General features: G+C 42.1%; 1 protein-coding gene across 1 annotated transcript; it reads right to left on the reverse strand.

Moving 5' to 3' along the window:
• Positions 1-519: 519 nt before the first annotated feature.
• On the reverse strand, positions 520-2,306 carry LOC143535814 (uncharacterized). Its single transcript, XM_077029960.1, has 2 exons — positions 2,179-2,306; positions 520-1,987 (listed from the first exon to the last, which is right to left on the reverse strand). The coding sequence occupies exons 1-2, from the start codon at positions 2,304-2,306 to the stop codon at positions 520-522; spliced, it is 1,596 nt and encodes a 531-aa protein (XP_076886075.1).
• Between the last annotated feature and the right edge of the window lie 14,922 nt (positions 2,307-17,228).

Below are 17,228 nucleotides of genomic sequence, written 5' to 3' on the forward strand. Positions count from 1 at the left end.
AGTTTGATCAACGTTAGTTAATGTTGTTACCTTTGTTTTAATCCAGCTAGAAAACTCTTTGTTATGCCTCTGAACATGCCACATTTCGTCCTTATCACGATATGTCGACCGTAATACGTTCATGTGTTCTTCAACAAATGGGTCAATACAAGTCATGTGCTTTAAGACTACTAAATGTGCAAGTTGTAAACGATCGTAAGTTGGGAAGAATGTTTCCATACCAACACCTCTGGCCCCTTCAAATTTACCCGTGTGACAAGATTGAGGAACACCAATACTTTTGACACCTTCCAAATAACCTGTGCAGAATTCAATCGCCTCCTCTGAAGCATACCCCTCAACAATACTACCCTCGGGTCGATTACGATTTCTTACGTAATCTTTTAAGAAACCCATATATCTTTCAAAAGGGTACATGTAAGGTAGAAATACAGGACCACAAGACTTGATTTCTCCTACGATATGAGATACCAGATGAACCATCACATCAAAAAAGGACGGTGGAAAGTACATCTCAAGTTAACAGAGTGTGATGTAAACGTCTTTTTCCAATGCATCCAGCGTATCAGGATCAATAGATTTTGAGTGAATCGTGTTAAAAAACCAACAAAGCTTTGTGATTGTATTTCGGACGTTCTCCGGTAATGAACCACGAATTGCAATAGGAATCATATGTGTCATCAAAACATGACAGTCATGAGACTTCATACCAATCAATTTCAAGTCTTTCATCGACACCAACCTTTTAATGTTTGCAGAATATCTACTTAGAACTTTAATTTCGTGTAAACATTTACAAAACATTTTTTTTTCTGCGTTTGACATTGTATGACTCGCCGGTGGTAGAAAAATACGATTGCCTTTTTCAACAGGGGCAAGCTCTTTACGTATTCCCATTTCTTGCATATCTCTACGGACTCTAATCCCGTCTTTAGTTTTTCCCGGGATGTTTAACAATAAGCCCAACAAGCTATCACATACATTTTTTTCGATATGCATAACATCTAGGCAGTGTCGAACTTCTAAATCTTTCCAGTACGGTAAATCCCAAAAAATTGATTTTTTCTTCCATATGCCAACTCCAGTTCCAGCTCCAGCTCCAGCTCCATTCCCATCACGAGTTCTTTTTCCCCACACTGTATTTATATTTTTAACTTGATCATAAGCATTAAATTGTTTCCTTGCCGTTTCGTGCTCGGTACACCCGTTAAACTCATTTTTTTTCTTTCGATAAACGTGATCTTCCGGAAGGAATCTTCGATGTCCCATGTATACGACTTTTTTGCAATTTCTTAACCTAACCGAACTTGTATGCTTTTCACAAACCGGACATGCTTTATAACCTTTCGTACTGTATCCTGACAAGTTCCCGTATGCTGGAAAGTCACTTATGGTGCAAAAAATCATGGCCCGCAAGTTAAAGTACTGTTCAGTATAAGCATCATACACGTTAACACCTAAATTCCATAGAGTTTTTAAGTCATCAATTAAAGGCAACAAATAAACATCAATGTCATTACCAGGCTGCTTCGGACCCTCAATCAACAACGACATCATAATGTATTTTCGTTTCATGCATAACCATGGTGGAAGATTGTAGATGCATAGAAGAACCGGCCACATGCTACGAAGACTGCTCATGGTTCCAAAAGGACTAATTCCATCTGAACTAAGGCCAAACCGTATATTTCGAATCTCTTTTCCAAATTCTGGATATATGTTATCAATTTTTTTCCACTGTGGTGAATCCGTCACATGCCTTAGTTTCCCATCATTTATGCGCTCTTCCGAGTGCCAACGTAATAATTTTGCTTCTTTTTCATTTGAAAATAATCGTTGCAGTCTTGGTATAATGGGAAAATACCACAACATTTTGGCCGGTGGTCCATTTTTCCTTACATCATCGTGAATTTCATCTGATTCTTTTTTACGTTTGTACCTCGATGCACCACAAGTAACACATTTATGAAGATTTTTGAACTCGTTTCTATACAACATACAATCATTTGGACATGCATGTATTCTTTTGATTTCCAATCCCATCGGACACATTAACTTTTTTGCTTGGTATGTCGAAACTGGTAACTCGTTATCTTTTGGAAGCATTTCATGCAAACCTGTAGCAAATTTGTGAAACTTTTGTCACTCCATCCGTAATTTGACTTTAAGTTAACTAACCTCAAAACAGCACCAAGTTTTGAAATTTTGTCACAACCAGCATATAATGGTTTTTCTGCATCATCAAATAGGTGTTGTAATTTTTCATGATGATCATCACCAATATTAGTCTCTAAATCATGTAACATCTCATCTAAATGGTCATCATCGTCATGTACGTATGAATCATTATTCTCGGTATTGTCATTGTCTAAATTGATCAGCGAGGACAATTGATCAGCGACGTGTTACGATCGATAAAGGATTCTCCATGACTTGACCAACAAGTGTATCTTGGCCTAAAGCCATTTTTCATCAAATGAACTTCTATATCATTGATATCATTAAATCTCTTAAAGTTTTTACAAATTGAACAAGGACAACAAATTGATTCATTTCCCTCTTTCTTTCTATTAGCTTCTGCCGCCATAAGAAAATCCTGAACACCCTTCATATATGATAAGGTTGTGCGTTCAGGTTGGTACATCCATTCTTTTCGATCCATCTGAGAATTAAACAAACAAATATATGCATAATGTAAACCGGTGCTCCAAGGGCAGATCCTAATCTATTTTTTGGATTTTCAATATATATGCAACACACATTTGGAATGGGTCGGTTCTAGGAAACCGGGTTGCAACCGGTTTCAAACCTACACGTTAAATCGGGTCGAAACCGGTTTCTATCATATTTAGTCCAAATTACTGGTTCGAATTCATGTTAGGGGTAGCTTTTTTACCGTACCTCGAAACCCAACACAACCCAAAGCCACCCAGAACCCATTTAAACCAGACCCGACTTACCTGAAACCGAGTAAATATAAACCCTAACCCGATAACATTTAATTAGGACCCATGGGTGAACTCGATTAACCTAAAAACCATACTCGATTTTAAACAACCAATTAATTGCTTCCTAATTGTTTGGTTATAGTATGAAAATCTCATCGATTTCAATAAGTCTGGTACTACATGTATATTTAATTCTTTAGCTATTGGAAAGAGACCCATAATTCATCACTTCATCCTTCTATTTAATTTCCATAAAACTTTGGTGGTGTTTACGATCTTATAACAGATTGTATTTTTAATTTTTGTTTTTAAAAATAAAATATACACATACACAAGAAATCAAGCTATCTACCTACAAAATTAGTGGACATAAACAAACCTGACAGTTGAGGACAACGAAAGTTGAAGAAACAAATTAAGGTTCAATTTTCTTTTTTCTATGAGGAGGAAAGGTTTACAAAATTGAGATTTTAATTTAAATATTAAAAGATGAGGTAGGGTAGCTCTAGATAATAAGTTCAAATTTTGAACGTTATTAGTTATATCTTATTTTTTGTTTGAATTATGCGCCACCGCTTCAAAAAATATTGCTAATTAAAAGCGGTTTGGTTAATTGTGAGGCACCCCTTCAAAAATGATGCATATGGCGGTTTGGTTTGAGCTGTGAAGCGGTTTTGTAAATCCTCAAAACTATGAGGCGGTTTGGTTTTGCAACCACTTTAAAAAATAAAAAAATCGACCACCTCAAAAAATCAGATTTGTACTAGTGGTCGTGGACCGTCGGAAACAAATACGTTAAAAGTTGGGATTGTTAGCAGTCAATTTGTTACTTGAGACTGACAACCACCAAAAGATAATAATTAAAATTAATAAAAGCCAATACATCTTAAAACAATATTGAAACTTAGTTAAATTAACACTCCTCTCTTAGAAAAAAATAAAGAGATGTAATTATTTGTAAGTAACATGGTAAATAGCAATACTTTGGGATTGGTTTTGGGGTAGTGACAATGACCTACCTTGGTATCAATAGAACCCAAATTAAAAACATGAGTGACTCGTATACAAACAGACTGAACCCATGCTGACCCTCATGCAGCAATTGATCATCTGGGATTGAACCCCCCTGCCACCTGTTAGCTAGGGTTCAATGGAAAAGAAAAAAAGGTGGTCTGAATCAATGATAAAAAAACAGACATCATAACTTGTGTCTTCTAGTGGTTCATATGCCATTTTCTACCTTGTCCTTCTATCTATTACTTAAAAAGGTATATTAAAAAAAAGTATTTTAACTAGAATAAATTATTGAAAGTTTTAAACAATGGGTTTAGTTTTATAACTTTGCACATCAACAAAACCGTTTATAAGCTACTCGATATTAACTTTAGACGAGTTTAAACAAGCTTAAGATTACGTTAGAGCTCATTTAATACACGAGCTTGAGGTCCATATACCGAGCATGATAAGACTCACAACATAATCGGTTTGGTCATTATCCTCTACCCAATGGCGAAGGTTGCTGCCGGGGTCCCCTCCCCCCCTCCCCCCGATTTTTTACGTAGTAGTGTAAATTTACTCGCTTTCGTCCAAAAGTTTTTATACGTAGTGTAAAATTAGCAGTTTTCGCCCGAAAGTTTTTATACGTAGTGTAAAATTTAGCCGTTTTCAGCTGAAATTTTTTATACGTAGTGTAAAATTTTGCCGTTTCGGCCGAAATTTTTTATACATAGTGTAAATTTTGCCGTTTTCGGCCGAAAATTTGAGTTCGGCCCCCTTCGTTTGTGAAATTTTATATACATTTTGAGTCCGGTCCCCCGGTGTCTTAGTCCGAGCTTCCCCATTGCCTCTACCTATATATATATGGTATAATTACAACAAATATAACTAAATAACATAACTTGCAAATTAAGTTGTGTATAAAGTAGTTATATATGCATATATGAAGAAACACTAACCGAGCCCCGGGCAGGTTACTGGCAACCTGGGGGTTGGAGAGATGTTTCCCACGAGGGGTTAGACCCTTGGAAGATGGTTCTTCTGATAACCTGCAAAACAGACACCGTGAGCTCGTCACTGAGAAGGGGGGGGTTCCTCCTTGTGACCACCCTCCGGCGTGAGAATCAGACTAGATTGCTCTTTAAATATAAAAGTATATTAAGAGATTGCTAGAGCAGATATCAGGTATAATATGATGATAATGTAGTAAGATGTGATGATCATACCATTTGTGGTATTTATAGCCGAAGGTAGTGTTTCCAAGGGGTTTAGCCGGCCCAACACGCTACCAACTGTAACCTATGCACGTGCCCTGCCTGTGAGTGGTGGATAGGTAGCGGCTGACACAGAGCAGGCGTGTCGTGCACTCTTCCTCTTCTGCCAACTACAGGCTAGGCACGTGGTATGGCAGGAGTTGGTGGGTAGGCGGCGGCTATTGGTCACAGTGCTGTGGCGTGCTGTCTGCCATGCTGCTGTCAGTGAGCTGTCGCATCTCTGATCAGATCTTTTGCCCATACCTCGTCAGGTACAGTAAAAGATCCTTCAGTATACGGACTGGCTTATTTGGGCGGGAGTATTCCCCCTCCCGCCTCTGTGCGGGATTGCTCCCGGCTTGGCTCATTCCTTCAGGTGACACTGAACGATTGAGAGCTAAGTGCCTTGTGCGTGTAGCCATGCTGCGCGGGTGGCCTTCCCTCATGGCTTGTATCCGAGGCTGCGGGAACAGGCGGAGTCCTTCACCATGGGAGGCATTTCCTGCGGGACCAGCTTGCATACTGCGCGTAAGGACGTCACTTCTCTGAGCATGGTTGGTCCTGCGGATCCAGTTGGTCTCTGCGCAGACGTCCCTGTTTAAGGTGAGTCTTGCGGGTCCAACTGGGCTCTGCTGGGACCTACCTCTTCAAGTCCCCCCAGTCCAATGTTCTTCTCATGAGTGTTTAATGAAGTGAGGTGAACTTTTGGACTTGAGCAAAGGGTTTTGAAAAGGGTTTTGTAAGGTTTTCCATGGGGATTCTTTCCGCGGAAGTCCTTGTCACTTGCAGAAATGCCCGAGTTTCCTGCTTGGTCTTTGGGTATGATGCGGGTAGGTCTGTAACCTCCTCGCAAGTCAGGAGCATTGAGTCCCAGTTGTATGTATTTTCCATGAGGTTTTGGTAGTTTTGAACATAGTGATCAATTATGTTAAGACCACCAATTCCATCCTGGAGCTTCAAACAACGTAGTTCTCGATGTTCCCGCTATGCGGGGATGCTATTTCCGTTTCCGCAAGCATTGCCCAGAAGATCCTTCTTGGTTTCAATTCCCAGCGGAGCGCTAGGTATGTGAAGGGTTTTGCCTTAACACTGTACCTGCGCTCGTCTTACGGTTACTTTACTCTCAAGGTATTCCTGGCGTCAATTCCCTGCGGGTGCTAGGTATGTGAAGGGTTTTGCCTTTACACTGTACCCGCACCTGTCTTATAGTTACTTGGTTGCCGAGGTACTTGGCTTCAATTCCCTGCGGGTGCTAGGTATGTGAAGGGTTTTGCGTTAACACTGTACCCGCATCCGTCTTATGGTTACTTGTTCGCCAAGGTTTTCTTGGCTTCAATTCCCTGCGGGTGCTAGGTATGTGAAGGGTTTTGCCTTTACACTGTACCCGCATCCGTCTTATGGTTACTTGTTCGCCAAGGTTTTCTTGGCTTCAATTCCCTGCGGGTGCTAGGTATGTGAAGGGTTTTGCCTTAACACTGTATCCGCATCCGTCTTATGGTTACTTGTTCGCCAAGGTAAGGGGGTATTTTCCCGCTTCTTTTTAAATTTTGAATTTTGAAATTCGAAAGGTTGGTGAAAAGATAAGTCCAAACCTTTGAAACGTCGTGCGACGGTTTCTTCTGACTGTGTCAGGACGTGCAGGAAGTTATGGTGACGTGACAGAACATGGTCATTCCAGTCGCTTTTTCAGGCGCGTGGGAGCGATTTTTCGGGCGCGTGGCCGCGAAATTACTGGCACACGTCCTTTCAACAGCTGTTGCCAGCTTGCTTTTTGCCACGTGTCATAGTTTCATTGCCCATTTGATTTCTCTCTCCTCCGCATTAAATTCACCGCATTAATTGCGATTACTATATAAAGGGGGAGAGGGTTATTTGCAATTCACACTTTCCACTTTCATCTCTTCTTTTCAAGTAATTTCCGGCGAATTTTTCTGTTCAGTAAAGCTTTACCCTGAAATCTCTTTTCATCTTTCTTTCACCATGTCTTCTCATGATGCTGATGACCAGAAGACTGCTGGCGAATGCCAGTGCTCTCTTCCTGTCGATCTGTACCAGTATATCGTCAGGAAGTTCATGCTCGAGTCTCTCGAGCCTGAGTTTCCTGAGCCCCACCATACTGTGTACGATGCCCCAAGTGGCAAGATCGGGGTTTATGCTGCATTCTTTGTCTATGGGAACCTTAGGTTTCCGTTGACAAAGTTTGTGTACCGTGTCCTAGAGAGGCACGGTGTGCACTTGACAGAGGTGCACCCCATGGCTATTGCCAAGGTCCGGCACTTTGAGTGGGTGTGCCGGATACTGGGCCTTGAGCCCCTCGTTGACCGCCTGATGACCTTCTATACTTGGAGGTGCATCCAAGGGTGGTACACTCTTACAACCCGTATCAAGGGTTTAAAGATTTGTGCCACCGAGCGGAGTCTTCGCTCATGGAGGAGAGAGTTCTTCTTCATATCCGCTCGAGCCATCCCCATTGCCATGAAGTTCAAGAATGGCCAGCCGCTTCCGAACCTTCCCGCCATCAACTACGAGGAGGCGGAATGGTTCGCGAAGATATCCCGGGTCCAGTCCCCGGTTTTCCGTTTTCCAGAGTCGGCGATGGTGATGCTGGGGATGAGCCGGGTGTGGAAGGCGGCGAATGCGGATAAGGTTCCGATCGTCCTTGAATATGGTTCGAACTCTACCCCTTATGGTATGTCTTGTTTCTTTTTGCTGACTACGATTTTTTCTAACTTTCTTGTTGATTTCAGAGGGTAACGATCTTCAATCGCTCCTGAATCCGCGGGAGGAAGATGGTCCCGCGCGGATGGGTACTCGTGCTCTGGACGAGAACGAGTTGCCCATCTTAGAGCAGACCGCGGGTCGGTTCGTGGAGGTTTACCCGCCAGGCCAAGAGATCCTGAGCCACCGACGGCCAGGTAAGCCTATCTTCTACCCTGAACCTCTCAATGCTGTGCCTGCTGCTGGAGTTCATGACATTTCTTCTTCTGAGGAATCCGCAGAAGGTCCTCCACTGGTGCGGAAGAAAAAGGCTGCCGTCGGGAAGGGCAAGGAGAAGGTGGCCTCTACGGCCGACCCGGTAATCCTATCTGACTCGGAGTCAGATAATGCAGAGGTGGCGGGGAAGCCCGGTGGTGAGGAGACCACCGCTCCGGAGGCTGCAGGTGTTACCTCCGGGGAGGCAGCGACGACGACGGTTACCGGTGTCAAGAGGCCGGCTCCATCGGGTTCGCCCCCGCTCGTCCGTGCGTTCAAGCTCAAGAAACCCCGTGAGTACCTCCATAATTCTTGTCTAGATTTGTTGTTTCAAATAAATTTTTCTAACACTTTTGCTTGTGCAGGTGTGGATGTTGACGCATTCCAGGGTGGAGTTGGAGCAAGTATTCCCCCGCCAATGACGGTAGGCTCGGTCAGCCTTCCCGAGGCGTCGACCCAGGCGTCTACGCCTGCTTCCGCTGGTTCCAGCCTTCCCAAGGCTGTTCCAGCTGAGAAGGTGTCTCCGCCGGCCGTGAGTGCAATTTTTACAGCATCTTTCACGGAGCCGGCGGTTACTGTTGCTGAGAAGGTGGCGCCAAACATGGCTACCACAGCGGCTGCCACTATACCTGCGCCACCGCCACCGACGGCCGGACCATCAGGTATGCGCCAGGCTTCCCGCCGATCTATGCCACCTTCCCGTCTGCTTGACCTGTTGGATGGATTTCCTTTAGGTTCAGGTGATGGGTTTGGCGGCTATCGGCCTGTTATTGACCCTACAGGTACGTAGGGTTCTTTTTTCTTTGTATATTTTTGTCATCTTTTCCTAACTGCCTTTGTTTCTTTTGCAGTGTCGGATTCCAATGAAGTGTATGTTCCAAGATGGAACATACGCCGAGGGACAACCCTTCGCACCCCTGTGGAGTGCGTGGACTGGGCTCGCCACGCTGCTCCTCATGGCGCGTTGGGGGAAGCCATGGCTAGCTACCAAGAGGGTAGGCTAACCAATGAGCTTCGGGTTCTCCAGGCCCGAACGCAGCCCCGCGTCGAGCTGCTTTGTCGTGAAAACGACAAGTTAAAAGCAGCTCGCGCCAAAGATGTATCTGAAGCGCGGGCTCTTCGGGAGGAGAACCGGCAGTTGGCCGCTGCCGCAGCCGAGAAGGAGAAGGCATTCAAGGCCCTCGAGGTTGAAGTCCAGGCGCGACTCGAGGCCCGCTCCAAGGCTGCCCAAGCTGTGAATGAACAGCTTCGGCTGGCTAAGGAGACTGCGCGAAACTCAACTGAGAGGGCTGCCAAGGCTGAGGCTGTTGCTGAGCCGCTTCGCGAAGAGAATGAGCAGCTTAAATGCAAATTAAAGGCTCTTCAGCATGCTCATGATGCCTTGGCAATGGAAGACGCCAAGAAGCTGCAAGAGATTCTTGACCAGAGGGGGGTGCTTGACCAAACCGAGCGGAAGCTTAAGGGCGTCGAAGAGGCTGCCGCAAAGGAAGTATTACTTGCCAATCTGAACCAAAGCGAAGCCAAACGCGCCCGTGACGAAGTGCAAGCTACCCTCCAATGGCTACTTCGAGAAGCGTTGCCTCAGGTATCCTCTTTTTTTTCTCTCTTTTCTACTTGTAATTAGAAAATGTTCTAACTTGTAATTTTCTTTTGTAGGTTGTGCGTCGGGTCCTTTCAGAGACCTCTTACGACGATGCAATGAGCGCAGCCCTCAACGCTTCTCATGAGGATGGGGAGAAGACTGGTTTCCTGCTTGGTCTAGGGTTTGCTGAGAGAGGCTTTCCGCCCTCCAACTTCCCTTTATTCCATGTTAATACTGAAGTTGCTTATGACCAAGCTGTGAACCAGTATGCTGCCTTCCCGCATCCAGTGGTGGAGAAGGTGAATGAAGCTGCTGCTGCTGATGATGGGCTAAACATCCTTAAGGCTTTCCTTGGGCAGCCACGCTCAGACGGTGCTGGTCCAAGCGGAGGTGGCCCTGAAGCCTGATCCTGAAGATCTCTTCCCACCGTTAGGATAGACAGCTTTGTATAGATTTCTTTTAGGCGGGTAGTTACCCGGCTACTGTTGTAATACATCATTGAAATATTAATCTTTTTGCGTATAAGACTGTTATTTCCTTCTTTGGGTTCCTTGCTTTATAAACTTTATGACTTGCATACTTAGTTTAAATTAGCAATTTTCCAAGTGTTCAGAATAAGAACCTTTGAACGTGGTTGATAGTGGGTTAAAGTTTCGCTTCCTCCTTCGTGATTGTGCGGGTAGAACCGTCACTTGCACTTAGTAGGATGGCAGAACTTTACCCTTATCTGACCTGCGTGTAGGTTTCTCATCTTTTGAGGATAAGTTAACCTTTGAACGTGGTTGATAATAGGTGTGAAGTTTTGCTTCCTCTTTCGTGATTGTGCGGGTAGAACCGTCACTTGCACTTAGTAGGATGGCAGAACTTTACCCTTATCTGACCTGCGTGTAGGTTTTTCTCATCTTTTGAGGATAAGTTAACCTTTGAACGTGGTTGATAATAGGTGAAGTTTTGCTTCCTCTTTCGTGATTGTGCGGGTAGAACCGTCACTTGCACTTGGATGGCAGAACTTTACCCTTATCTGACCTGCGTGTAGGTTTTTCTCATCTTTTGAGGATAAGTTAACCTTTGAACGTGGTTGATAATAGGTGAAGTTTTGCTTCCTCTTTCGTGATTGTGCGGGTAGAACCGTCACTTGCACTTGGATGGCAGAACTTTACCCTTATCTGACCTGCGTGTAGGTTTTTCTCATCTTTTGAGGATAAGTTAACCTTTGAACGTGGTTGATAATAGGTGAAGTTTTGCTTCCTCTTTCGTGATTGTGCGGGTAGAACCGTCACTTGCACTTAGTAGGATGGCAGAACTTTACCCTTATCTGACCTGCGTGTAGGTTTTTCTCATCTTTTTAAGAATTTTGTTTTGAACCGTTCGACGCGCGGTTGTCGATAGGTTAGTGTTCATTTTCCTTTCATGATTCATGCGGATAGACCGGCACTTTCATTTAATGGGATGAACTCTTTCAACTGACCTGCGTGAAGGTTTGCCACGTTATTGGGTTCGTGCGGGTAAGACCGCCTTCCCACGCGACGACTTCACGTAATGTGAATGTCGTCACCAGTGTTGGATAGTTTTAACCGTTCGACGCGCGGTTGTTGACAGGTTATTATTCAGTTTCCTTAATGATTCATGCGGATAGACCGGCACTTTCATTTTTGGGTGCTGAACTTTTTCCCCTTCAACTGAGCTGCGTGAAGGTTTGTCACGTTATTGGGTTCGTGCGGGTAGGACCGCCTTCCCATGCAATGACTTCACGTAATTATGCGGTGGAAACCGGCATATTAGTGTTCAGAAAAGTATAAATGTAAAATCATCAGCTTCGATATTCTTAAAGAGAATCATTTCCATTAGAAGTGGCTCTTGGCCTTCTCTTTACAAATTGGAATTGATTACATGCAAACTGTGTAATTGAACTCCCTTCCATGTTGGGATGGGAGTGCCATCGAGCCGATACGCACCTGGTTCGGGATCTCGTTCTTTACGCAGCATGTAGTCTCGATTTTGAAGCTGAAATTTGTTCGTGTTTTCCCCAGCTGGGGTTCTATACGCACTCGCCTGCCTAGCTTTTATTTCGCCACGAGGTGCGCGAGCGTCCCATCTCTGACGAATGTTTCGACCATGTCTTTTACGTCTATGCATTCTTCGGTGTTGTGGCCTTTTGTTCTGTGATAGTCACAGTACTTGCTCCGATCAGCATCGTGACGATGCCGGATTACTGGAGGCTTTGGCCATGGGAGCTCCTCAGTAGCAAATATGTCAGTGACGCTTTTGGTAAGTGGCGTCCACCTGGAGTTCCGGTGCGGCTTTACATTATCCCTTTCACCCAATCGGTGCTGTAAGCCGGATGAGGTGTCAAAGTTTACCCTTGACTGCCAAATGCCTTGCTTCCGTTTTTTGTTCAATCGGGCGGTGAGGACGTTGTCCTCTCTCGTCCTCTGGGTGTAAAGGTTTGTGTTCTGCGGAAGGTCTCTACCCAGTTGCTTCTCCGTTTCCGCATAGCGTTTGGCTGCTGTCATGATGCCATCCCATGTGGATGGCATTCCATCTTTACCCGTTAGGGTGCGGATAAGCTCTGGGTCTTGCGCGCCCTGGATGAAGGCTGCGCGAACAAGATCCTCGCTGATATTGCCCAAACTTAACTTCTTTGAGTTGAAGCGAGTGATGAAGTTTAGCAGAGATTCATCTTCTTCCCGTGTGCATTTGAGGATTGTCCATTGCTCCTCGGTATACTTTCGCTGCTGGCTGAAGTGTTGGCTAAACTTCTGCTGGAAGTCTGCCCAGTCGTAAATGTGGTTAACCGGTAAACGATCGAACCAAGCCCTAGCAGCCCCCACCAGCGTCATTTGGAACATGTAACACCACGTGGGTTCCGTCCAATTGCTAACGGTTGCCCCCGCTATGAACCTGTTCAAATGATCGTCTGGATCAGATATGCCATCATATGTGCCTATGTTGGGCATTTGTTTAGCACTTTTCGGGGCGATTGCTTCAGCAATGTCCCTTGCAAATTTGGACGTTCCTGCATTTGTAACGTTTGGTCTGAACGTTTTAGAGAAGTCTCGTGGACCTCCATCTATGCTTCTTGGTTTGAAGGCTTGTCCAAAATGCCTTTTCGGTTGGATTTCCGTTTCTTTACGCTTCCCTTTTGCCTTATGACGAGGGTTCGCGTCGGAGTCGGATTCCTCCGAGTCATCCTCCCAGTATTCGAATTCGTCGGCCTGTTGCACGGAACGCAAGCGTTCGTTCAACTCAGCCTGGAATTCCTTTTGTCGTGCCTTCGCCCATGCCTTGACTTCGTCGAGAGTCTGGCGGGGGAGTCTTCGTTTTTCAAACTGGGTATCGGTGGATCCCAGTAGGCGGTCATTTACTGCACTTGCCCCTGCTTTAGTAAGTGGGGTAGTGTTCGTAAAATTTACTTCACTTGCTCCGGCTTCGGTAGCCGGAGTAGTGTTTGTAAAAACTGTGTTGCCGGTATTCCCCCCAATAGCTGGGGTTGTGGTTACCGGAATTTCTCTAACCATCTTTTGTATAAAGTTTTGAAAAAACTGGAGAAAATTGTAGTTCTAGCTTTATGCACGGATGGCGCCAATGAAGAAACACTAACCGAGCCCCGGGCAGGTTACTGGCAACCTGGGGGTTGGAGAGATGTTTCCCACGAGGGGTTAGACCCTTGGAAGATGGTTCTTCTGATAACCTGCAAAACAGACACCGTGAGCTCGTCACTGAGAAGGGGGGGGTTCCTCCTTGTGACCACCCTCCGGCGTGAGAATCAGACTAGATTGCTCTTTAAATATAAAAGTATATTAAGAGATTGCTAGAGCAGATATCAGGTATAATATGATGATAATGTAGTAAGATGTGATGATCATACCATTTGTGGTATTTATAGCCGAAGGTAGTGTTTCCAAGGGGTTTAGCCGGCCCAACACGCTACCAACTGTAACCTATGCACGTGCCCTGCCTGTGAGTGGTGGATAGGTAGCGGCTGACACAGAGCAGGCGTGTCGTGCACTCTTCCTCTTCTGCCAACTACAGGCTAGGCACGTGGTATGGCAGGAGTTGGTGGGTAGGCGGCGGCTATTGGTCACAGTGCTGTGGCGTGCTGTCTGCCATGCTGCTGTCAGTGAGCTGTCGCATCTCTGATCAGATCTTTTGCCCATACCTCGTCAGGTACAGTAAAAGATCCTTCAGTATACGGACTGGCTTATTTGGGCGGGAGTATTCCCCCTCCCGCCTCTGTGCGGGATTGCTCCCGGCTTGGCTCATTCCTTCAGGTGACACTGAACGATTGAGAGCTAAGTGCCTTGTGCGTGTAGCCATGCTGCGCGGGTGGCCTTCCCTCATGGCTTGTATCCGAGGCTGCGGGAACAGGCGGAGTCCTTCACCATGGGAGGCATTTCCTGCGGGACCAGCTTGCATACTGCGCGTAAGGACGTCACTTCTCTGAGCATGGTTGGTCCTGCGGATCCAGTTGGTCTCTGCGCAGACGTCCCTGTTTAAGGTGAGTCTTGCGGGTCCAACTGGGCTCTGCTGGGACCTACCTCTTCAATATATAAGTAAATTACTTAATTAATAAGAAGAAACCTGAACTTATAAAATTATTCATGAGCCAAACTTGAAACGAGCAGAGTTCAAGCTCTTTAAAGTTATATGAGCCCATCAAGAGTTTGGGTTGACACATTTACATCCTCTCATGATTAAAAACTAAGTCACAATGTAGTTTGTAACAAGTTGGTACTCTCTAAAATTATTTACGTGAAAAGAACATAATAAGTTAAGGGAATAATGTCAGCTTATGTTTTTAAAACTTTAGAACTAAACTATATATTATATCAAATACACTAAAATTGCTTTTAATTTATGCAAATACGAATAACTGTTTAAATTTGTTTATTTAAAACTATTATTGTTATTATCATTTAAAAACTTGTAATTATGTACTATAAAGTAATATAACTATAGCAAATTTATTTAAATTTTCTTGGTATAATGGTTGTATTGGAATTGAAATACTTGAAAATTTGGGATGTGAGACAAAATTTGTATATGGTAATATTTGTCATTGATTTCATAATATTATTGTTGCAACATGCATAGCCCTACCAAGTACCAACACATGAAGAAATGAGTGAATGAAAAATAAATCACAAGCAATGCCAGAAACCACCAGACCTGCAGCCATGGACCATAAGCCTTTGTAATATGAAAATTCAAATTCAATATGATAATTACATCATTGGATCATGATATGTTAAAATGTATGATAAAAGTTGATTGTTTTTTTTACTTTTTTAAACTAAGAGAGATATATGTCAACTTTCTATGTTTTAAGAAATAATAAATGCATCATGAGAAAATTAAAGTATACAACAAAACAGAGAAAACTATTATTAGCCAGTCAATTTTTTTTTCATTTCCTTATAAGGTTAATATGGAAAAAATATAAATATATATATATATATATATATATAGCAACTTGTACACTACATATTTTAGCTCTTGAAATACATATATAACTTTGTAAGATACATATTCTTTTATCTTTTTTGCATTTGTAAACTTATCTATAATATATATAAACGAAAACATAAAAATCCTACGTGTCGTAATGTGGCCACTCCCACTTTTTTTGGAGTTAACAGATTTGCTTGATTTTTAAATGGAGGATTCTCATGCACTTGACCCGAATTCATGGGTATGGGTCTTATCAAACCCAGATATCTTTAAACGGGTTATAACATCTCAATAAATTAATAACTAATCTCACCAAATATTTGATATAAAAATCCTATAAAGTAGGGATATATTAAAAATTAATATATGATTTATTAAAAAAAAGATATATATTATTTATAATTAAAAAACCAATTTTGTAGTAAAAAAAATAAACGTGTATTGAGTCTCATCAAACTCATATAACTTTTAAACCATATTATAACATCTCATTTATTTGTGAAACAGTTTATCATCAAACCATAAGTATATTATTAACTTTCATATAATGAAAAAAATAAAAATTAAAAAAAATATTAAAAACAAATAATATATAACAACCCACCGTAATACGGGGGATAAAAACTAGTAATTAATATAATTGTAAAAAAATTGATTGATTGGTATTAGTAGTACTTTTTCAGTATTCTCGTAACTTTGTGTGTGTGTATAGACACACACAAACAAGTATTATTGTACGAAACATACGAAGTGAAGGAAAAATGGACAAAGTGGCATTTTTCATAATTATTCCGAATGGAGTAATTACGCTAGAATGTGTAATGCAATTATATAATATATCGTTCCCCAATATTGTAACCGACATTTGGAAAGATCTTGTCCGTTTAAAGTCTTCAATATTAAATCTCGGCCGTAACTTTGTAGTAGTAGTAGCAACTTTTCGGTCTTCTCGTAACTTTGTGTGTGTAGACACGCCAAAAAAGTATTTATCGTATGAAACGTACGAAGTGAATGAAAAACGGACACAGTGACATTTTTTGTAATTATTCTAAATAGAGTAATTACACTAGAAAGTGTAATGTAATTAATTAATTATTATTATACTTATTTTGTTGTAGTGTAATAATAATTACTTTACAACAAAATGAAGTATTACGTTACTTGTAAAGTGTAGCGTAATTAGAAAAAATGCCACCATGTAGTTTTTTTTATTATTATATGTGCAACTAGACCTTTGATGTTTCTCATTTGTTGTCAATGTTGTTCAAATCACTAACTCTATCAGGAAAGTTTGTTAAGTTGATTGGCATTTTAGTAAATTTAGCTTAGGTACAAACGTTGAGATGGAACCGCACATAAATGATTACATTTTTTTAAAAACACAAAGTAGAAAAAGAATACAAACATTCAAGTGGTCCAAAAACAGGAAGATAACGTGACATAACACATCCAAATGAAACTTTGCAGAGGTTGATGGACATGAAGTAGACAATTGAGACGATGGTTGTGGGGTTTATGGCTTTCATAACTAGTTATCATATCCCATTATTGTTTCATTTTATCTGCTTTTGGTTTATTTACTCATTTAAATTGTACCTAATATTTTACTAGTTATGCAAGTTTTAAGGAAACATAAAATGTGTAGTAAGCTGTTGGGTTTTAATGTTTATATAGCCTGTATATGCTTATGATAATCTTATCATAAAAACTTGTTAACCACGGTCATCTCCAAAATTCGTTAAAATTTTTGGGTCGAAGTAGAAATTTTTTTTGGGGGTTTAGAGGGTCTTTTGACGAGCTTAAACAATTAAAACTTTGAATTGGCTTACTTGATTATGATTTAGAATTTAAATTGTGTAATTTTTTTATTGTACTTAAAGATAAAAATATGCTTAAATGAATTGAGTAATTGGGTTTAAACATTAAAACTATATATTTATTTGAATTGTGCAATTTTTTTTATTTTTATTTTATAAAAATAGGTGTAAAAGAGTTGAGTAATTGAGCTTAAACATTTAATATACA

This window comes from Bidens hawaiensis, unplaced genomic scaffold, assembly GCF_021521415.1.
Source record: "Bidens hawaiensis isolate Kalapana, Puna unplaced genomic scaffold, B.hawaiensis_p1.1 tig00000780_1, whole genome shotgun sequence".
Taxonomy (NCBI): Eukaryota; Viridiplantae; Streptophyta; class Magnoliopsida; order Asterales; family Asteraceae; genus Bidens; species Bidens hawaiensis.